General features: G+C 42.3%; 1 protein-coding gene across 2 annotated transcripts in view; it reads right to left on the bottom strand.

Moving 5' to 3' along the window:
• Positions 1–23,775, bottom strand: part of KCNQ5 (potassium voltage-gated channel subfamily Q member 5) — a 745,242-nt gene that overhangs the window by 55,497 nt on the left and 665,970 nt on the right. For both annotated transcript variants that reach the window (XM_068281488.1, XM_068281487.1), the window contains exon 9: positions 20,351–20,377. In XM_068281488.1, the coding sequence (XP_068137589.1) occupies positions 20,351–20,377 (27 nt within the window). The remainder of the gene's footprint in view (positions 1–20,350; positions 20,378–23,775) is intronic.

Below are 23,775 nucleotides of genomic sequence, written 5' to 3'. Positions count from 1 at the left end.
ATCTTTGTATCTGTCCCCCTGCGGCTGTGATCCAACGAAGCGTGACAGGCTAGTTCATCGGAGCCTGCAGATCGTTACACAGGCTCTCCCAGCCTGTCACACGCACACTCTGTCTCCGCAGCAACCCTCCCTTCTCCACCTCACAGAACGATAAGAGAAGGTAGGATGTGTAATGTAAACAGAGAGGGCAGCTGATTAGGATCCAGCAGCACAAGAGGGAATAATGCACATGCAGTAACCTACGCTCCTCTCGTGCTGAGATGTCCAGTGGACTGACGTACTTCCGGTTTTGGCGGCCATTTTTTTTGTTTATAAACAAACTTTATAAAACAGTTTTTTATGATGTTTAATGCGGCAGGGAGGGGCGAAATTATGACAGAGGGGAATAGGAGAGTTCCCTGAACACATAGGTATGTTTTTTTATGCTGCACTTTTTTAATACAGATTCTCTTTAAGCTCATCCAGAGTGTTGGGTCTTGCGTCTCTTAACTTTCTCTTCACAATATCCCACAGGGTTTTTTGGATTTTCATGAGCTGTATGCCAAAATCATCAATATTAAAACAATAAAAGGCTTGAACTACTTCAGTTGTGTGTATTTGAATCTAAAATATATGAAAGTCAAAAGTTTATCAGTGCATTACAGAAAATAATGAACTTTATCACAATATGCAATTTTATTTTAGAAGATCCTGTACAGTGGCTTGCAAAAGTATTCTGCCCCCTTGAAGTTTTCCACATTTTGTCATATTACTGCCACAAACATAAATCAACTTTATTGGAACTCTACATGATAGACAAATACAAAGTGGTGTACACGTGAGAAGTGGAACGAAAATCATACATGATTCCAAACATTTTTTACAAATAAATAACTAAAAAGTGGGGTGTGCGTAATTATTCAGCCCCCTGAGTCAATACTTTGTAGAACCACCTTTTGCTCCAATTACAGCTGCCAGTCTTTTAGGGTATGTCTCTACCAGCTTTTCACATCTAGAGACTGAAATCCTTGTCCATTCTTCATTGCAAAACAGCTCCAGCTCAGTCAGATTAGATGGACAGCGTTTGTGAACAGCAGTTTTCAGATCTTGCCACAGATTCTCGATTGGATTTAGATCTGGACTTTGACTGGGCCATTTTAACACATAGATATGTTTTGTTTTCAACCATTCCATTGTTGCCCTGGCTTTACGTTTAGGGTCGTTGTCCTGCTGGAAGGTGAACCTCCGCCCCAGTCTCAAGTCTTTTGCAGACTCCAAGAGATTTTCTTCCAAGATTGCCCTGTATTTGGCTCCACCCATCTTCCCATCAACTCTGACCAGCTTCCCTGTCCCTGCTGAAGAGATGCACCTCCAGAGCATGATGCTGCCACCACCATATTTGACAGTGGGGATGGTGTGTTCAGAGTGATGTGCAGTGTTAGTTTTCCGCCACACATAGCGTTTTGCATTTTGGTCAAAAAGTTCAATTTTAGTCTCATCTGACCAGAGCACCTTCTTCCACATGTTTGCTGTGTCCCCCACATGGCTTGTGGCAAACTGCAAACAGGACTTCTTATGCTTTTCTGTTAACAATGGCTTTCTTCTTGCCACTCTCCATAAAGGGCAACTTTGTGCAGTGCACGACTATTACCGTATTTTTCGGACTATAAGACGCACTTTTTCTCCCCCAAAGGTGGGGATAAAAAGTCACTGCGTCTTATAGTCCGAATGTATGGATTTGTGTCCCCCAAAAGCAGATGCAGGACATAGCGGGAGCTCTCACCTATCCAGCCGCGGGCTCCAGGTCCTGCATTCTGCTTTGTCCAGCGATTGGATCCAGCTGTCATCACGGCTTCTCTTGCTGATGAGCGGCACACCCCCAGAATCCTGCGCTCGCCGGTGCACCCCGTCTGCAGCCGCTCCATCACCGCTGTCACACACTGCCGGAAACCCAGGCTCATGTTCCTTGCCTGCACGGATGATGAGCGGCACCCCCCTGGAAATCTGCGCTCGCCGCTGCACCCCATCAACAGCCACCCGACTACTGTTTTCACCACAGGCCAATGTTCTTGCCTGCAGAGATGATGAGCGCCACGCCCCCGGAAGCCTGCGCTCGCCGGTGCACCCGGGGAATGCTTCCCTTCCTGGTGCACCCAGTCTGCAATCGCCCGACCACCGCTGTCACCACACTGCCGAACCCGGGCCGATGTTCCTGGCCTGCGTCACACCCCCGGAATCCTGCGCTCATGAGCGCACAAAGTTTGCAGCCGCTCCACCACCTCTGACGCTACTTCGCTGGAGACCCGAGCCGATTTTCCTGGCCTGCAGGGCTGATGAGTGGCACGCCCCCGGAAACCTGCTCTCACTGGCGCTGAAGCTGCTCCATGCCCGCCAAAGACCCGGACCATTATTTCTGCTGGGCTGCCTCTTACCCACATACTTTCGGAGGGCTGATGAGCAGCACTCATGCTCCCATCTGTGAACAGGGTGCACACCACGTGGGGACCTCCAGCTCCTGACTCCTATACCGATGCTGATGAGAGACCCTGCCACTGCAGAGGACCCACAGCAGCTGTGATCCTGTGTCCCTGGAAGCCCCCCTCCGCAAGTATTGGAAATGTTGGATGACTAATGTATTAGTATTTAGTGTAGGTTGTGGGGACTATGTAGTTCAGTGTAGGTTGTGGGGACAGTGTAGATTAGTGTAGGTTATGGGGTCTGTGTACATTAGTGTAGGTTGTGGGGACAGTGTAGGTTATGGGGTCTGTGTACATTAGTGTAGGTTGTGGGGGCAGTGTAGCTTAGTGTAGGTTATAGGGTCTGTGTAGTTTAGTGTAGGTGGTGGGGTCTATGTAGCTTAGTGTAGGTTATGGGGTCTGTGTAGGTTGTGAGGACAGTAGTGTAGCTTAGTGTGGGTTGTGGAGACAGTGTAGCTTAGTGTAGGTAATGGGGGAAGTAGGGGTTAGTTTAGCTGGGCAGTGTAGTTTATAGACAGTCTGCGGGAAGAGGGAGAAAGGACCATAAGATGCCCCTGCACTATAGATGCACTAGGTTTCATTTTTTTTTCCCATGGTTTTTTCCTCTGAAACTAGGTGCGTCTTATAGTCTGGAGCGTCTTATAGTCCGAAAAATACGGTAGTTGTCCTATGGACAGATTCCCCCACCTGAGCTGTAGATCTCTGCAGCTCGTCCAGAGTCACCATGGGCCTCTTGACTGCATCTCTGATCAGTGCTCACCTTGTTTGGTCTGTGAGTGTAGGTGGACGGCCTTGTCTTGGTAGGTTTACAGTTGTGCCATACTCCTTCCATTTCTGAATGATCGCTTGAACAGTGCTCCGTGGGATGTTCAAGGCTTTGGAAATCTTTTTGTAGCCTAAGCCTGCTTTACATTTCTCAATAACTTTATCCCTGACCTGTCTGGTGTGTTCTTTGGACTTCATGGTGTTGTTGCTCCCAATATTCTCTTAGACAACCTCTGAGGCCGTCACAGAGCAGCTGTATTTGTACTGACATTAGATTACACACAGGTGCACTCTATTTAGTCATTTGCACTCATCAGGCAATGTCTATTGGCAACTGACTGCACTCAGACCAAAGGGGGCTGAATAATTACGCACACCCCACTTTTCAGTTATTTATTTGTAAAAAATGTTTGGAATCATGTATGATTTTCGTTCCACTTCTTACGTGTACACCACTTTGTATTGGTCTATCGCGTGGAATTCCAATAAAGTTGATTCAAGTTTGTGGCAGTAATATGTAAAAATGTGGAAAACTTCAAGGGGGCCGAATACTTGTGCAAACCACTGTATATTCAGCAACCTGTGACACAGATAAAAAATAGTAAAAGTGTTAAAATGGAGGATATTAGTTTCCAGAAAACTGCACTGTTTTCAGCCAAGGTGGCTGTTCAGGCTACCTCTGCCGACAATCTAGACCCATCTTGACAAGAGATCCAGACTGCAGTATCGTCTCATCAGTCCAGCAAAACAAAGTCCCAGTGCAACTTCCAGGAATCGCGGTCCCCACATGACTATGCACAAGCTGTGGATCTTTAAGAAAATGGTGCCAGCCCAGAGCAGCATCACAGCAGCCCACAACATACCCCTGAGCCCAGCAAAATGGTTTCATGCTTAACATAGCCTCCCACATGTCCCTGGGCAACAGCAAAATGTTGCTTAACATCCAAACACCCTTTCACGTGTCTCCTGGTGACAGGAAAATGGTGCTGATCAGGGCAAAAATGCAGCAGGTGCACCAGAGACTATAGCGATCATTGGGGTGCAGCCCAGACACTATGGGGCACCTGGATCTTCTTCAGAAATCACACCCCAGGGCGACATTCGGCCTGATCCGCAGGTACCCGACGGATCCACACAGGGAGACATCATTACCCAACACATAGCTTTGGTGAGAGCAGGCACACAGCAAGGCTCCTGTTGAGTAGAGAGCAGCACACTGAAAGCTTTCTTCCTGTGTGCTACTCTCTACTCTCCAGGCTCTGCAGGGAGCTGTGGTCAGGAATGGTCCACCGGAGAAGTGGGGGGGCCCGTGCTGAATAGAATGTAACCCAACAGCAGAACAGGAAGGGACAACTTCTTTAATCCCTCCTTTCAACGAGTTGCTGCTCGGATACTCAGGTGAGCTTAGGTAGTAGCCTCACAACTCCTCCCTCCCACACTGCTGCACTTGCATTAATCACAACAGAATGAGGAGGATAATATGCAGGAGCTTCCATGGATGGCTGGACCCAGACAAGCGGCGCCATTGGCGGCAGAATCAGATGAGAACTTATCGAGACCAAACAGCACACTGCACAACATGACAGCGCCTATAAGCAGTTCAGAGCAGCTTGATTTGCTTGCAGTAATGAGGGAGATTCTATACTTACTGCAAAGCAAGGCACAGGAGAACAGTGATGCACAGCAAATGCACCTGTTGCTAGGCCCCAATGAGAGGTCAACACCTATGGTGTCACAGATGAGGGTTTGTAGCAGGGCTAGCACAACTTTGAGCAGGTCTTGCATCGAAAGTAGAAAGGCAGGTGCAATGCCCCCTATCTCTGATGCAGCTAAGGGTAGCACCCATGTGTCTTTTGAGAGGCCATTGGGGGACACACGTAAAAAAAGAAGTTAAAGAGTGGATATGGAACAGGGAATATATCAATATAAATCATCAAAAGATGTTGCGCTCCTCTTACTGGCTCAGTACCAATGACCAATTCACTTCACTGTACTATTATAAACAATATCATCAAAAAGTTGTCAGCACTCAGTCTATGGGCTCGATTCACAAAGCGGTAGTAACCCAGTTAGAGACTTTAGGCGTGATAACCATTGCACCACGCTGGTGAAAAGCCAGTTTAGGCATGATAAGTTTAGGCGTGATAAGTTTAGGCATGATAAGTTTAGATAAGTTTAGATCGCGCGCAAAGTCCCGCATGCAAAGCAGCGCCATTAAACTCTATGCGAAGTGCACCAGACTTTGCTAGCGCAAAACTTTTGATCAGCTGTGCACTGCGGTGCTAACCCAGTTGGTGCTATAGTTATCAGGCCTAAACTTATCACGCCTAAACCTATCACACCTAAACTTATCACGCCTAAACTTATCACGCCTAAATTTATCACACCTAAACTTATCACGCCTAAACTTTTCACACCTAAACTTATCACGCCTAAACTGAGTTTAGGCGTGATAAAGGGCTTTTCACCAGCGCGGTAACTGTTAGCACCGCTTTGTGAATCAAGCCCTATGAGTCCACTTAATACCACAGCATTCCAAGAGTGTCCCAGAATCTTGTATGGAGGACAAGTTGCAGATTTAAGCACAAATGTGTAGCATTTGGAGGCCCCAATCACTCCTGCATGAAGTGTTTTAAAAAGGATGGCTGGCTGGAAACCAACAATCGGCTGAGCTGGGTTCAAAAGGGGATGACGCCAGTGAGCATCGCCAATATGCTACCTTGGCTAGATAAATATCCTAATAGGGAGCACGCAGATTTACTGATCCATTGGTTTACAGATGGCTTCTCCACCTCCTCCTGTTACAAGACAGACCACGTACCTATTTTGGAGACTGAAGTGTGGAGAGCAGTGGCTCTTGTGACTCACCACCCAGGAAACCTGGATTGTTAACAGGGTCACTGAGGAGCAGCGGCATGTCCCAGGATGCCTGCGGACATCCGTATGTGCCAGCCGCTGTGTCCGCACAGGTAAGTGACACCTCCAAATCCAGTGCGTGCAATTTACAATGCCATAACTTGAAGTTGGCCCTCAAAATATAATTCAGAGCAATTTGCAAAAACAAGAAAAGCTGGACCAAAAGGCCTTTCAGAGAAGTTCTCCCCCCCACTTCCACATGGGAGGTAACTAGGCTGGATCCACAGGGATACAATAATTGTGGCCCGAGATATGTTCCCAAAACCTGGTGCTAGTTTGGTCAGAAATGGTTCCTAGGTAGCACTGGTGCTGGTAGCAATGGTAGAACAAAGCCATTGCAAAGTTTGTATGCTCAAGGGGCGGAATCTTTATCCAACATAAGTTGCTCAAAAAACACCTGTACATTTTTCGGGAAGACAGCGATCATTGCAATGAAGTGGAAACAACATCTTCCTGTTTAGGCTGAGGGAATCGCTGGAAGCAGCACCACTGGGCTTGTGGTGGGGCATTCAGGGTTGAGGGGAACTCTCGAAGTGCTGTGGCAGGTCCCTTGACAAGGCCGATGTGGATACTTCAATTATGGAGCTGGCAGAAGTTTGTACTCACCGTGCTGGTTAAATTATGTTACAGTGATGTGCTGCGGCTCTGAAAATGGGGCGGCCTTTTTTGGGGACTTGTATGTTGTTCTGTGATAATGGGTTGAGTAACCACTCTGTATATAGATTGCAATTTGAAAAGTTTGTGATTTATGTGAAGGAATTGTGTATAATGTCATTAAAAGCTGTTGCTGTTTACAAATTTAAAGAGGGAGTCGCAGTCCTTCATTTATTGAGGTAAAATCAAGGTCTCATAATGAGCCTATCCAGGTCTAGTACAGTATCCAGGTCTATATACATACTGTATAGTCAAGCACACATTCACACACACTAACACACACATGTGCACACAGATGCAGATGCACAAACACTCACAAACAAACAAACATGCATAACCCATTATATGAAGGAAACACGAGATCAACAATAGATAAACTGGTCCTTCACAGATTGTAACATGTCTATCCTGTTTTTAATCCTTTTGGAGACCAGTCATTTTAATTATCCCATCTGTTCAGTATCTTTTTAGCTCCTGATATGAAAGGGAGTTTTGTTTCAGTTACAAGAACATGAGGCTAACTCACTTTCCATAAATCCATGTGTGCAGTTGTTCACTGTAATATTCAATTCTATTTTTAAGACACCAGATCTGCCAAGTGGCAACAGCACACTGCCAGCATACTGAAAATACAGGCAGCAAACGGCAGTGAACATTGCAAGCACTAACATTACATAAAGTCAAAAGTAAGGAATATGCAGAGAACATATTGCAAAGCACGAGGGAGAGGGAGTCATTTGTCATGCACTGTCTTTTAGTTGCCATTCTCAGGTATCATAAGAGCAGACATGATGCTGAATACCTAGGCTTCCTTGTGGAGTACATCCTGAAGAGCTTCTGTTTATTACTACAAAGCTTACTAGGAATGAGGGGAAATAGAGGCTCAGGTTACTATGCTTGGCACAGGACAAGGGTTAGTCCACATCATGTCCTAGTAAAGAAACACATAGCATGCAAAGACACTAATAACAAAGGAAAGGATTGGCAGCTTTCACAGATAAATCTTCTGACATTACATGAAAGAGAAATGCATTATTTCAGTTAAGATATTTAAGAAAAAACATGAATTGTGTTTTTACTGATTACAGTACACTTGATTGCTAGAAAAATAGAAACTTGGTCTTGCAGCACTCCTGAACCCAAGCTCCTATTTACATATGTGGAACTACATAGAGAAATACATCTTCTGTTTCTGTGATTACATTGCATTTGAATAGGGTGCTTAAAGTGTATCCGAGATAAACTTTTACTCATTTCATAATCGTGTTACTTTCATATAGTTTATAGGGCATTCCTCAAGCCAAATACTTTTTTGTTTTGTTTTAATACTCTAATTCCCTATAAACTAAACAAGCCTCGCCCACAACTTTCAGAGAGCCTTGGCACTCAGTCCCAGGTAGCAGGGGCTTATGGGAGCTCAGTCTGTGCAGGAGGAGGGGGAGGTTACTAGCCATTGATTTCAGAGGCAGAGGGGAGGAGGGAGCAGGAGAGGAGACTGAATCTACACACAGGCAAGCTGATAGCATCTCCAGCCCTCAGCCTGTGACAATGTGACAAACAGAACATGGCTGCCCTCATTGTATCACAGCAATAAATAATCATAAATTATTAAAGCTGTTCGCAGCTAGATTTGCTGTGTAAACTATGTAAACTTTCGATAAGATATATAGACAAGTTATTTGTTGTAGTTTCTTTTTCATCTCGGATCCGCTTTAAAGTATTAATTAACTGGGTGTATAAAATCCATGATTGCAGATGTCAGGAGGGCATTCTTCAACCAAGACTGTACGGGTGCTGGGGCTTTCAATGGTGCAATGCTGAAAGTGTACAGTGAATGGATGAAAACACAAGGCCTCACCAAAACTGTGCTCCATGTGGAAGGCAGCCGTTAGTGGGCAGACAAGAGTGGTGTTGGGTGGTTAGGGGGAAATACATTATCAGTACAATATATCTATAGAATTGTGTAGTGCCATGACAAATATCAGAGTACATAATGAGTGGTTCTTTTGTATACACAGATTTAGGGCTCGATTCACAAAGCGGTAACCTGGTTAGCACGCCTAAAGGCTTTGGGCGTGCTAACTAGGGTGCTAAGTAATTAGCACCCACAAAACTTCAAAAAGCATATTTAGCGAATGGTGTGATGAAGTTTGCGTGCATAACTTTGCACACGATGCATTTTGCGTGTGATTTAGTGCGCGAACAGCTGTTTTAGGCATGCGAAGGGGCTTTCACAGGCGTGCTAACAGTTAGCACCGCTTTGTGAATCAAGCCCATAGTGGTGTAACTAGAAATTGTGGGACCTATAGCAACATGTTGATGAGGACCACCTAGCTTAGGCACATTTGAGCAATGACACCTTACACAATCCCACAGAGATGAGTTGCCATGAAAATGTACACCAACATGCAGTGTATGCTAAACTCAGCACATGGACACAGATATTTGAAGTCACAGGGTAAAGGAAAATTAAAAGGATACTAGCGAACACATGAGGGATCTCTTGGGCCTCACACATTCAGGGTCCCATGTAATCTGCTATGTCTGCTATGATTATTGTATGGATCACAACTAAAATACAAGTAATACCGATTTTAAACTTGTCAGAAAAGTGCATGGTATGCTAAGGATCATTAGCTTTGTTTGAAATGGACCTCTATGGTAGTAGGCTGAGGGTGTCTTTTATGATAAAAAGGCAGAGCCCTGCATGTACTGATAGCATACTAGTGCATTGTTTTGACTGGACATTGTTTCTTTATCCACATTATTATTATCGATTTATAAAGCGCCTACATATTCAGTTTTGGAACAAGATTATCGGTACATTTGTTTTTAAGAGCAATTAATCCCAAAATGATTTTTTTCTATGCAATAGTGTTGGATCTGATCTCCTGCGTGATCCTCCCTATTGTCAGGGACCCCGGTGGGGAGTTTTTTCTTTGCTTACATTTGTAGATGTTTCACACATGTACAGTATCATGTGTCGTAATAACCTAGTTTTGTTGATTCTTTGCCTCTGTTACTTTCCAAACCATAGGAACTGATATTCAGATCAGGTGTCCTGACTTCACTGTGACACCTCTGGTAGCATACATTTCTCAGGCATGTGAATGAGAAACCATTCAAACCAAAAAAAAAAACAGCATGGCAGCCATACAAGTCACATTTAAACATGTTAGTTTAAGTTTATTCCTTACATGATTTTAGGGAGGCTCAATTTAAAGGTGCTTGGTCGGCAGGGCCGGTTTAAGCAACAATGGGGCCTCAGGGCAAAATAAACCTGGGGGCCCCCCCCAACATATACCCCGGAACAAAAATCGGCATTAGGGGACCTTTTTTGCAGCTGGTATAGTCAGGGTGTGAAGTCCCAATCAGTCGGAGCTCCACATTCTGGCTATCCCAGCCTGCATGGGGGACAAGGGGTTAAAAAGTTTCAGGAGGGGGGACCCCACATAATTTATTTTTAAAAAAATTCCCAAACTCTAAACATAAAAAAAAATGGGAAAATAGGAAAAAATGCCAAGGATCTTCATACAGCCATATTGCGGCTGTATAGCGATCCCTGTCCAAAGCGCTGCGGCTGCGTATAGACCCCCTGGAAACCCCGTCAGGAAATTTATTGCTCTTTCGTTTGATGCATGTAAAATTACACTACCGTTAGGTTTGCTACTAAAAGTGACATTTACCGCATTTAAAAGTATACTTTTTTCCTTCGAAACTTTAAAATCGTTTGTCTCAAAAACTATAAGGTCTTTTTGAAAAATAGTTTTTTCCTCTTATTCCTAATGATCTCCTTAACATATCCTGCAAATTTAGGGTTTCTAGCATTTAAGGTGGATTTGCTATTTACCATTAAAGTTGGCAGGTTTTTAAATGTGTATTTTTTTTCCTTTGAAACTTTAAAATCGATTTTCTCAAAAACTATAAGGCCGATTTGAATTTTTTTTCCTCTTGTAGCCACTGGGGGCCCCTACAAGCTCTGGGGCCCTGGGGCAGCTGCCTCCTTTGCCTCTATGGTAGCGCCGGCCCTGTTGGTCGGTATCTCTATTTCAAGGAACTGGTGGATTCTTCAGAGGAATACTTGGAGGACTCACCCCAGTCTGAGGTACATATAGCTCAGCTGAATTCCTGATCTTGGCAGGCATGCTAACAGAGAAGGTCACCTTGAATGGGTAGCAAATTGTGCCCCCATCCACCCAAAATGAGAAAAAGTATATGTTGATGGCATGAATTTCCCCTATATGAGTGAAGAACTAAAGATAATCTGTTTTTCCAGTTGCTGTATTTTGTTGTAAGTATTGCTAATGATGTTCCAAAAACATACGGATAAGTTAATTGGCTCCCCCCCAAAAATTGGCCCTAGACTACAGTACTTACACTACATAATATAGTAATATGGCAATGGTAGGGATTAGATTGTGAGCTCCTTTGAGGGACAGTTAGTGACGATATATTTATATATATATATATATATATACACACTGTACAGCGCTGCGTAATATGTCAGCGCTATATAAATACTAAATAATAATAATAATAATAATAATTTAGACAAAATGAGATTAAATAAAAGAACAAACAGTAACCATGGCTACAATAAGACAATACCAAGTTTGTTAATGGTTGTTTATAGATAAACAATTATTAAAATCATGCTCTACTGTAATCACCTGTTACCAATATTTCTTTCCAGCTGTCTTATTCAATATTGTACAGCAACACTCACACGAGCACTTAGTAAACGTGTACTGGTAATGGTATTTATGCTTACATTTTAAATAGCATTAGATCAGTGTAAGGCAGGTCTGTCTATTAGTTGCACCTTTATTTATTTATTTTTTATACTTAGCTTTCTTAGGGAGACCCGCTGATGTAACAGTTTGAAGTGCCCATGGTGGTGTTGTGTGCTTCTGGCCGCTGCAAATGCATGCAGCGTTAGTCCTTTGATGTGAGTACATCACTTGGCAATGTTCTAAAGTTGAAGAACTACATCTCCTAGCATGCATTGTGGTGGCTGGAAGTGTGCGAGTCTGTAGGTCTCCCTGGAGTAGACGGTGGAGCACACAAAGATGGAGGGCTAGAGAACATCCCCTCGAATGTAAGTAATGCCTGACACCCCCCCCCCCCCCCGTACAGCCTATCACCCCCCTACAGCCTACTCTATTTCTGAATCTTCCTTATAGGGACTGGGAAGGTTTGTTTTATATATTTTGTCATATTTCCTTTACAGAGGGAATGCAGTCAAAAATTTTCATCTGCTCAAATAATTAATCTCACTTTTATAAGTTATCAAAACAAATTATTTTTATTAACAGTCTACCAGAATTGATAGGGTTATCTTCTGTTTCTAATGACAGCCTTAGGGCCCATTCACACTTGCTGATCGCAAAACGCTAGCGATTTTGCTAGCGTTTTGCTCTGGTGTTTTTTGGCGTTTTTACGCCAAAAAAATTCACCATTCACACCTGGCGATTTTTTTGCGCTCGCGTTTTGCACTTCTTTTTTTTTTTTTTTTTACTCTCAAAGGGTTTTATTGAGTCATAAAAGGTACACACATGAATACAGATATTTTGCATGAAACTGTCAATGTGATGCATACATGTCATACCCTTGGGTTGATACAATGATAGAAAACAAATAGGGAAATCAATTATCCCTTCATAGTGTCCATTATGGTCAGAAATTTGTCAAGCGACAAGATGGTTGAGAGTTAGGCAAGTAAAACTTACGATTATTGCAACCTAATAAAGATAACATAAGCTTATATAATCTACATAGTTCAATGATCGGAGAGCAGTATACCAGATATTATTCCCTTATTTCCCTTAGGGAGAGATGGAGGACTGTGTTCCATAGGGTGTATCATTTCCTGGTAGGCAGAGATTCTTACCATATTTAGAATTGAGCCATGGACCCCATATTTTATAGAAGGAGTCTGATTCATCTTTGATTAGGCCTGTTAGGTATTCATTTAGGCAGATGTTATGGATTTTTGCTAATATCTAAACCCAATTTAGATTGAGAGATAGCCATGAGTGAGCGATGTGTATTCTGCACGCTGTGGCTATTTTGGTGTAAAGTAAATTCTCTGCTTTAGACAGGTGCACAAACTGTAAATTTAGTAAGGAATTTAATGGAGAGGGGGTTATATTCCTTCCACTAATCTCTTTAAAGAGTAAGGATGTCTGCCTCCAGATATCATTGGCATTGGGGCAAGCTCACCATGTGTGGAAAAAGGTGCCTTCATCCTGACAGCCTCTAAAGCAATTTCTGGAGTGGCTGCTTGAGTAGTGGCAAAGTTTGGTAGGGTTGAGATATGTTCTGTATAGGACCTTCAAGGAAGTTTCTACTAGGGAGGAGTTACTGGAGCATTTAAAGGAGTTTCTCCATATATTTGTCCAGGTGTCCTTTGTTAATGAATCCCCTAGGTCTCTCTCCCAGGCCCTCTGCTAAGAATATGTTTCACTATCTTGTGGCATGATCAGATGTCTATAGATTACTGAGATTGCTCTAGGAACTTCACCTTTCCCAATTAAGTTACGCTCTATGACTGATCTGTCAGGAGGGAGTGGTTGTGGACTCTGACCTTTAATGAAGTGCTGTATCTGGAGGTATCTGAAGTGTTCCCTTAGTGGTACATCATGGCTTGATCTTCGTTCTTGAAAGGGTATCACCTCACTATTAGGGCATAAATCCCGGAGCGTACTGAAGCCATTTTTTGTCCACCATTCAAATTGTGTTGTTCTTAGGCCTGGTGTGAAATTTGGGTTTGAAGTAATCGGGGTTAAGGGCGAGTTAATTGATATCAGCTTATATTTAAAATGTAAGGTATTCCACATTTTAAAGGCGTCTTTAGTCAATGGGTTCTTGAATGTTTTAGGGAGGAGGCAGGGATGGGCCAACCACAGAATGTCTTGTATTCTGAAGGGGAAGGTATAGACATCTTCTATGTCTCTCCACTGCGAGTTATGGGAATTAAAAGTAGTGCTGAGGATTTGTGCTGCTCTAGCTGCCTCTTGGTATTTAATTAAGTTTGGAGTTCCCAACCCCCCCCCATTTCCTTGTGTCCACATAGTAATGAAGCTCTGATTGTGGGCTTCTTTTTCCCCCATATAAATCTCCTCACTTCTCTCTGGAGGGCTTCTAATCTTGTCCTGGGCAGTGATAATGGAATTGATCTAAAAAGATATAGGATCTTTGGAAGAACCATCATCTTGGTAGCCATTATCCTACCCAGCCATGATATTCTTAACCTGCTCCAAGTGAGTAGTTTATATTTAATATGCTTTATCATTGGGTTGTAGTTCAAGTCCAGAATTTTATCCAGGGAGGGTGCGCGTTTTGCACTTCTATAGCACTGAAACACGATCGCCGGGAAATTGCCTGAAAATGGGGCAGGCTACGCGTTTGCATTTAGCGTTTTTGGCCGATTTGCGTCGATTTGCGCAAATCGCCCAAATGAGAACGGGCCCATAGACTTATTACCCTAGCACTTTAAAAAAGTGCTAGCGCTTGAGCGTTTTACCGAAATCGCCGGCAAAACGCTCAAGTGTGAATGGGCCCTTGGGGCTGTTTTTCACTGACTGCAATTTTCTGAGTTTTGCAGATTGTTTGCAATCTGCCAAGGGCAAGCACACAGACTTTCTAATGGAAATTGTGCAGGTAAGTTTCCATCATTGTGATGTAATTGTGACACAATTTATTTGTGATGTAATTGTGACACATTTTTCATGTGTTTGTGTAGGAAGTATGGGAGTACAGGAAAATTGCTCAGCATCCATGGTGATATGCAATTTTCTTGTGATCCAGAAATTACATGAGCTGAGTTCAACTCCAGAATCAGAAGTAGTAGACAGTTATACACATACAGAACATGGCTCTGTATGTGTATAAGCTCCTTAAGGTGGCCATACACTTAATAGATTTGCAGCAGATTTGACCATCAGATAGATTTCTGTCAGATGCCTGTCAAGTCGAATGTGACAGCAATCTATCTGCTGTGTGCCACACACTAGGAACAGATTTACAATAGATTTCAGAATGAAATCTATTGGAAATCGATCTAAATGCATTATTGGAACATTAGATCCAATGCAACTGTATGGGCCATCGATCTGCTGCCAGATCAACCTAGATTTTCCATCCAGTCAGATAGATCAAATTGATTAAAATTGGCCGCAAATCGATCGATCGGCTGATTTGATAGAATCAATTTCCGATCGATCAATTTGATAGGCTGAAATCATGTATGGGCCCTTTTAGTTGATTAAAATTTCATATGGTTAACAGCTTTCTGTTTGGTGTAGTGAATTACCCCCACACACTTCATACATTCATCATTGTGAATTCATAGATCATTTATTGCTTCAATAATTCATGTCTACAATTTGGTATAATTAGTTGGGAGTTCCTGAAAGAAGAGACTGACAAGATTGTAGGGATTGAAAGTTCTATGAAATCAGACAGAACAATATGATGCTGCATCCATTTACTCAGGTGTTACACCACCTCCTTTAGAGACAGGACCCCATCCTCACCTTTCCTCGATCATTTTGGATCATCTCAATTCATTTCCCAGCAGGAATTGGTGAGGGCATGGCAAGATTCTGTCTCCCTGAGCACTCAGCATGTCAGCATGTGGCCAGTGTTAGGTTTCCTCATTAGAGAACTCAACATGCTTTGCATGGTTCTGCCATCTGCAACAATGGTTGTTTGTCCTTTTAGGTGACAGCGTGATGTCTAAACTGCTGTCTCCTCTCCTCTGCACCTTATTCTGCTTGGGTAATTTGAGGCCATTGGATTAATTTGGCAGATTGCTGTTGTACATGCTACTTGGCAGAAAGCTGAGCATACATTTCTGTACAGGGATCTCAAATATACAGTATTAGGTGGAGGTTGCTATGGAAAAAAGATTTAGAAGAACAAAAAAATAGAATAATAAAAATAGAGGGTTGGCAATTCCAGACTCACAGAAGAACTGTTTATTTTTAGCTGCTTAATACATATCCGGTGTTTTGGTGCAACAAGGTACCCCTTTATCAAGGTAAGCAAAGCGAAAACATGCACTCCGTCACTCCGAAATATCAGGCAAATTAATAAAAAACAGATTTACTTACCTGGAGCTTCCTCCAGACCTTGGAAGCTTGTCTGTCCCTCTGCACAGTTCAGCTCTTAGTGGGTCGCCCCGGGTCCCCTCTGTAGCAGCTGCCAAGGACGAGGTCGGCGGCTTCTGCACTTGCGCAAGCGTGTGGACACGGCGCTCGCAGTCACACTCTCGTCAATGGCAGCATTCTGTGCGGGCGCAGAACACTCCTGGAGACGGGAGTGTGAGTGTGAGAGGCTCGCCCGTGCACTTCCGCAGGTGCAGTAGGTCGGCAGCTGCTACAGAGGGGACCGGGGGCGACCCTGCGAGAGCGGAGCTGTGGCCTTCCAAGGTCTGGAGGAAGCACCAGGTAAGTAAATCTGTTTTTTTTTTTTTTAAATTTGCCTGATATTTCCTTTAAACCAGCACAATGTGCACAGCCAGGCAGCAGCGGCATTACTCAAAGGCTGAGCAAAAAGGGGTACCTTGTTGGATATGTATTAAGCAGCTAAAATAAACAGTTCTGTGATTTAGGAAGTGCAGACCCTCTACTTTGTTCTTTAATGGGTTAATTCAGAAACCAAGACTTTATGGGCCACGCTGTACAGGGTGCATCATCTCCACCCTACAAAGATTTAGGAGAGACACCTAAAGTGAATTTCTCTGGATACAAAATAGCTCTGGTTTCATGCAGTGCAGTAACTTCCAGAAGTGATAGTTAAATATTTAGTTATATATGTGAATAAATACTTTTCTGAGTGTCACTTCTAATGAACACAAAGATGCATGAAAAGGAGCCGTGCCGGATCCTGAGAGGTTTACTTTAGTAATTTCTGCTAGAAGTTTCTTTCCTGGCAGCACCCCCACCTTCCCAATGCTTTTCCACACACATCTTATCTAGCAGAGCTAAACTTTTGAACCATCCTAGCCCTTGTCAGTTTATATAAGATCTCAATCTTCACAGATCCCTCAGCTCTCTTGTGAGGTTTATCAGCCAAACCAGTAAACCACAGAAGAGATGGTCTCTCTAAATGGAAAAAAACATTTAAGTCTTCCCAGGAGAACCTTTTCAAATGAAAATCAGTAAATTGGCCCAAACACAGAGGCTACTCTGTTCCATCACATACTTGTTAGAACAGCAGTGGATAAACTTTAGTACCTCAATAAAAGCACGTCCTTGTAGCATAGACATTGGGCCAATGATGATGTAGTAAAACTGCTGCTACAATATCAGAAGTTATTGGAAAATAACCTTTATTGAAGAATATCAATATATGGTGTTAAATAGAATAGAGAAGTTAATATGATGAGTAATGATAAACTACAGCTAAACCCTTCCATTATGTATTAAGCTGTAGATTAAACATGTTAGGAGAGCATTAGAACCAGTTTATGCCCACATAATATGGACTACTAATTTCCTAACCGATTATAAAAGTATAAAACAAATTAAATACAATGACTACAGTATAAAAGATCATTGATGATGTTGACAAATCAGTAGATTTCATGCTCTTCTACATTATGGTGGTCATTACATGATAGCATACTGCAGGGCAATAGCGTGAAAAGAAAAACTTTGTCAAACAAATATTAATCCAACAAAGAAAATGGGCATGATTCACAAAGCTTTTTCACCTGTTTTCCTCATCTATGTTATACTTTTAAGCTTCCAAAGAGCAAAAATATAATAATTAAGGTATGAAAAGTAATATTGGAATGAAGTTAATCAGGAACAACTTTACTTTGAGTGATTATTTTGCTTGTAAATGTACTGAAAGGTTATTTTTTATCAATTAGGTGATAAAACATTTATGAGAAGTTTTGTGAATAGAGCCCAATGTACAGGGTGCATTAGTGCTCCTTGCAGCAGGTTAAAGAGGAACTCCAGACAATTCTTTTTCCGTATGGATAGACAGGGAAAAGTATGTCAAGTTTTAACACCTTCTGTTCTGACTGGGGATATTTCTCTTAAAATGTACCTGTAGAGAAAAAAAGTGCCCCGAATGGCTATTTACCTGCGGAACAGTTGAAAGTGGTGCAGGTGATGTCCTGTTTAAAATGGCACCCACTATAATAGCGGGCCCCGGGGCTACTGCTATGTAAACTGCGGTTGCATTTGCACCTGCTATTTGTAGGCGCAGTTTGCATAGTGGGCGGCTCCTGCACCCACTATTATAGCAGACGCCCTTCTAAACAGGACGAGTTTTAATGAGGGTTAAGGTTAGTTGCCCATCAGGTGGAATAAGGGTTAAGGATAGGCAACCACCAGGGGGTGTTAGGAATTAGGCAGCATCAGGGGAGGGTTCTTCTTGAGAGTAGGAAGAAGTTAGATCATAGTAAGATATCAGTAAAATATTGGTAAATATTACTGATATTTTGCTATATAAATGAAGTACTAAAATATTGGTAGATTTACCAATATTCTACTGCTGCTATCCTGCGCCATTTTAAATAGGCGACTTTATCAAATATATGCACTAACCTAGGTAAAGGAAAGCCTCTGGATAATCCAGAGCCTTCCGTCATCCCCCTCCACCTCGCTATTCCAGTACTGGGACCCGTCGGAGCCCGTTGACAAGGTCTTGTCAATGGAGCTTGGCCACACTGACGACCAGGGCCGGGCGGAGACAGAGGCAAAAGAGGCTCCAGCCTCAGGGCGCAGTGTAGGAGGGGCGCACAACTCACTCAGCTATCATTCCCCTATTGTTTTCGCAGAAGAGAGAAATAAGAAAAAGGGATACACGGCAGTGACTGCAAGCCAGATAACTAGAGATTAAGGTGTTGGAGGAATTGGGGGCCCTGGGGCACATCTTAGTCTAATAGCAATCAGTGTGTGACGGCTGGGGTGGGAGGGATGGATGGGCGCACTTTGGTGTCTCAGCCTTGGGTGCTGGAGGACCTTGTCCCAGCTCTGCTGACGACTCCCATTTGCACAGTAGCACAGAGCCGAACAGGCTCAGCTTCCTTTGCCTATCCCAATGTGCTACTGCACAGGTGTGAGCCATCAGGGATCCCAGCACTGGAACGGCGAGGTGGAGATGCAGAGGCTTCCCTCTACTGAGGTAAGTATGTCAATTTTACTTTTCTCAACATCACAGGTTTTCTTTCCCTTCCTGTTGAGGTCCAATTTTGGGTCAGAGACAGGAAGTGATGAAAATTGTATCAGTAGGTACACAGATGGTAATAAAAGCATTTCAGTATAATAGAAAGTTTGATTTTTTTATTGTTTTTTTCCTCATAACCTGTCTCAGTGTGACATAATCTCTCAGCAGGAAGTGAGGTAATGAATGCAAATGATAAAAAAATGTACCTAGTTTCTCCTTTCTCACACTTTGAAAAACTAGCAAATAAGTTTTTGCTGGTGTCCAATTTACATGAATAAGTACACTTAAAAGGATTTTTCTGTTTCCACCCACCAGAGATTTGCCATATGATAATTCTGCAGCAGGTATTTGGAAAAGCTATAAAATCCATTCTATAGGTGGGGAATTCATTATAATAGTAGGGCTTTGTTTTAATGGTTGCAATGATCTATAGCTTGGTCATGGAGCAGTTGGCATCCTTTCTTTATGGCCTACAGCAGGCAAGGGGGTATGGCTGTGCTGTGACACACACGTGCATTGCACATGCATGCAAAACGAATCACACATTTACACCGTAATGGCACACTTGCACTGCAGTTTGCACACCAAAGAACTCAAACCCTTGCCTGTTCCCTATTAAAGGGGTACTTGAGATGATGTAACTGACAACATGTTCTACCTGTCCAATACGGATGATCAAAGAGATACAAATAGTTTATCCTTACATTCAAATTTATTTGTAAATTATATGCAGCTTGAAATTGGACCAATCAGAATAACTTTCTGTAATTTTTTATTGGGCCAAGTTCAAGCTGCTTAACATTTACATTAAATTTGAATGCAAAGAGAAATTATATGCATCTCATTGATCATGCCTATTGGCCAACACATTGCATGCTGCAATAGTAGGAGAAACACTGCCAGACACTAGAGGCTTATACACATGTATTGTGAGTGTCACCCATGAGGATGGAGCTTGCTCCAGTGGATAGCACTGAGAGTAACAAGCACTGTACAGTCACGCTGCTCGGCTAGCTACTGTTGTTATGGGAATGGGGGGTGTTGATGGAGTGGCGCACAAAGGAGTGGCTTCCAATGGTCATGGTAAGGGGGGGGAGGTGTGATGCACTTTTGTTTAAAGACCTGGCATCGTGGATCCTTAAATGAGCATGGAAGACAGCTGTACACACACTAGATTCATCTAGCATGTGTACGAGGCTTGCCAACTTGTAGCTACACAACCAAAAATAAACTAGAGCAACAGCTTTATAGGGTAGTGTACACATTTCTCATTTGCAGTAACACTTGTGTGACATGGTCCATTGTTAAGCAAGTCTTGCAGAATATTTATTATGCACGTTAAAGATGAAATAAATGATCTTAATACAAACCTGCCAGATGTCTCGCCTTGTTCTTTCCTTCAGGTGTTAGTAAATGAAAAAGAAATAATGTAATTAAGCAACCTTTATTAATTGTTATGGTGTTAAATATAATGAATAAGACAATTGGATAACTGGAAACAAAGCTATTAATTGATTAAAACACACAACATACAGAGTAATGTAGCATCAACAGCAGGCACAAGGCTCTAAAAGCAGAACACATGACAGCTCTTCTCCCCACAGTCCTCATGCAACATGCTCAGTACATACCACAGCAGACTGGCAAAGCACTCAGTAAGGCAAAATGCATTGCTGACACATACTTTACAGAAAGCTGTAGACTTTTATACAGAAAATCTGTAGTGATAAAGTCAAATTGTCAATTTAGTCTTTTCCCATATAGTATATTGGGGCGTTTACAATATATTCTTATGCTGCAATCATATAGATATAGATATAGCGTTTTGTTTGTTAGTAAAACAACAGTATAGTTGTGTTTGTTCAACAATTGCTCTTCATGGAACTTTAAATATTTTCCAAAGACCCGTTATCCCCAGGCTCCAATTTAATATTCCTCTGATCTGTTAGCTTTGTGCTGACACTCTGAATGTACAAAATATTAGTTATGGGGCATGACTGCAGAGCTGATTAGGATTAGTGAGTGAATAGGCATGTCAATAACTCCTTTAGCAGATACTATACATTAAAGACAATCTTAAGGCTCACATATAAATATACCATCTCATAACATACCAGCAGAGTGCCCAGATGTTAAAATATATACCCCCCTCCCCCCCAAAGCCTCCAACACCTGCCCTGTCCCCCTTGCACGCATTCGCAAGTACAAGAACTAGACATTGAAATCAATAGAGAGACCATGGGCCATATGCAATTAACTATTTCTCCTCAGTTTTCTCCTAATTGATATGTTCAAACTTTCAATCACCAGCAAGACAAGAAGATACTTAAAAGAGTTTTGATAGTACTTTTCCACCTATTTTTTGGTACTTTTCCAATTACAAAGTGCGATTGAAGATGAAAAATGATCTCCTAGGAGAAAGCTCAGTGGAAAAGTTAACTCTATTTGGGCCCATCTGTTTCTTACTCACCTGCGTCATCTAGTGGCTATGGTGTTGGATGTAAACAAATGAAAACTGGGGCTTTTCAGATAACATGGTGATGACTGGGGGCACATTTTGGAAAACTGAGTTATGTAAATACAGTTATCTTACAAACCCAAGTTGAGACGCGGTTATTTTTGTATTTGCATTTAATACATCAGTATTTTAAATTACTATGCATGAAAAAAGGGTGTTTTTCTTTTCTTCTTTTTTTTAGGCCGCAGATTTTTCATAATAAAAAAAACATACCTGCTCCAGCAATTCATAGATCTTTAGCAACCTTCATCTGCCTACTCCCCTTTCCCACTCAGTGTGAAGCTGCCATGGCTCATGATAGGCTATCAAGCATCAGAAATGCATGCTGGGAGTGGGAGAGAGCAGGCAGCTGTAAGTGATTGCAGAGGATTTTTGAACTGGTGCAGTGGGAATTTCTCAATTTGCAAACATTATAAATATATTTACAAAAGATTGTATGCATAATCAAATTAAAATTCTATTAAATGCATATTAATACAGCTGTCCCTGAAATGGGAGATTCATCTTTTTTATTGTGCCAAAGCTGGTAACTGCAGCTTAAAATCCCTGTTTTAATGGAAACCTGTATAAATATGTTAGGGATAAATGACCTAGCTCATCTATTCTGCTAATCCTCCGTTGGTTTTATCACCCCAGTCACTGACCTCTAACCAGTATGCGGTAGGGTGTAACTGAGATCCCACTCCAAAGGCAGCATGCCTGCTCCCACTTGACTCACAGTATACCGTACTTCACAAGCCAAAAATTATCATGACAATGAGGGAACTGACATTTTTTTAAATATATGTCAGACTCTTTATTTTTCTCTCCGTACAGGTTTCCTTTAAAACAGCGTTCAACAACCTGAAGCAGCAGTGCTGGAGGAGTTAACAGCAGGCTCTGTAAGTGAGATGGATGCTGCCGCTTGGCTGTGCATCTGTTCTGGAGTACCAGAGAGTGCACACAAATTTAACTCTTTGACATGTTTACATTCTGTGGCTATGCAGGTTAGTGCATAGCCAAAGTGATTTATTTAACATTAAGGAGCTTATAGACATACAGAACCATGTTCTGCCACTGACTATCTACACAGGACTAGGAGACTATCTGATTCTGGAGTTGGACTTTTCAATAATTATGGTAATTAAGAGAGTCATGCTAATGAGTAGCAGCAAACAATATATGTTTAAAGACAATCTATACTTTTTATATAGTTATTATATTTTGGATAAACAAATATGTATAAGTTTTAATTGGGTAAAAAGTATTTTTTACAAATAAAATATCATGTTTAGCATCTGAAGCCAGCAGATGAAACTCCTGAGATGATATTAACAGTCTTGAGGCTTGTGCCTAGATTAGTGACAAGGTAAATAAGTGATTTATAAGGAAGGTGTAAAGAATTCTGTCCCTTGAGGCTACAGTTGATAAGTCAAGAACATGTTTGTCAGATGAGCCACAGGTTGCTTGCAAACAGTAGGGATGACCACTGCAGTTCGGATGCCCAATTCTGAATGAAACAGAGCCTTTAAACTTGTGGGCCGCTTGATGAGTAGGGATGAGCACACACAGTTTTGTGAGAAGTGAAACTTTACCCACTCATGTTGGAGGAAAGGGCTCCGGCAGAGAGGGCTAAGCTACTCTATCCTCCCGATACTGCTTCCTTCACATTGGAAGTTTCGGCTTGGGAGGATAGAGCACAGTGCACTCACTCATCCCAATTTATAAGCACCATAATCAGACCATTATAAATGGGAAGCAACAATAGGTAGGCATCATATTGGGGGTACTATAAAAAGGGAACTGCAACAGGGAAACACTATAATGGGGCAATATATATAGGCAGATACAATGGAGTAGTATCACAATGGTCACCCTATACTATAAAGTGTGGTATTTGCATGAAGGTGAGACCGCCTTAGCAGTCTATCATTAGACTTACATTTGATATGGGAAATATATAAAAATAGCACATTATAGTAAGTCAATTTGGACACCCTGGGGAAATATATATCAAATTGTCCAGTATAATTTCCCCTTTCTAAAATAAACCCAATTAATAAAATGTTCCTCGGCATTCCGAGGCATGTGTTTGCTTTATCTGAGCTGTGAATAAAGGCGCATACACACGCCATACTGTAGCAAACGACGGGTCCGTCAGACCCTCCCGCTGAGCAGACTGTCTGCTGACAGTAGCACGTGTGTACACGCTGTCGGCAGATTGATGAGACCGATTCTGAAAGATCCACTGTAGTGTGCAAGAGGCCTAATGCAGTTGGGGATTGGGATAATCAGATG

Source organism: Hyperolius riggenbachi, chromosome 4 (assembly GCF_040937935.1).
Source record: "Hyperolius riggenbachi isolate aHypRig1 chromosome 4, aHypRig1.pri, whole genome shotgun sequence".
In the NCBI taxonomy this organism is placed as follows: Eukaryota; Metazoa; Chordata; class Amphibia; order Anura; family Hyperoliidae; genus Hyperolius; species Hyperolius riggenbachi.
The sequence above is the reverse complement of the archived record's forward strand: the minus strand, read 5'-3'. Positions and strand labels throughout refer to the sequence as shown.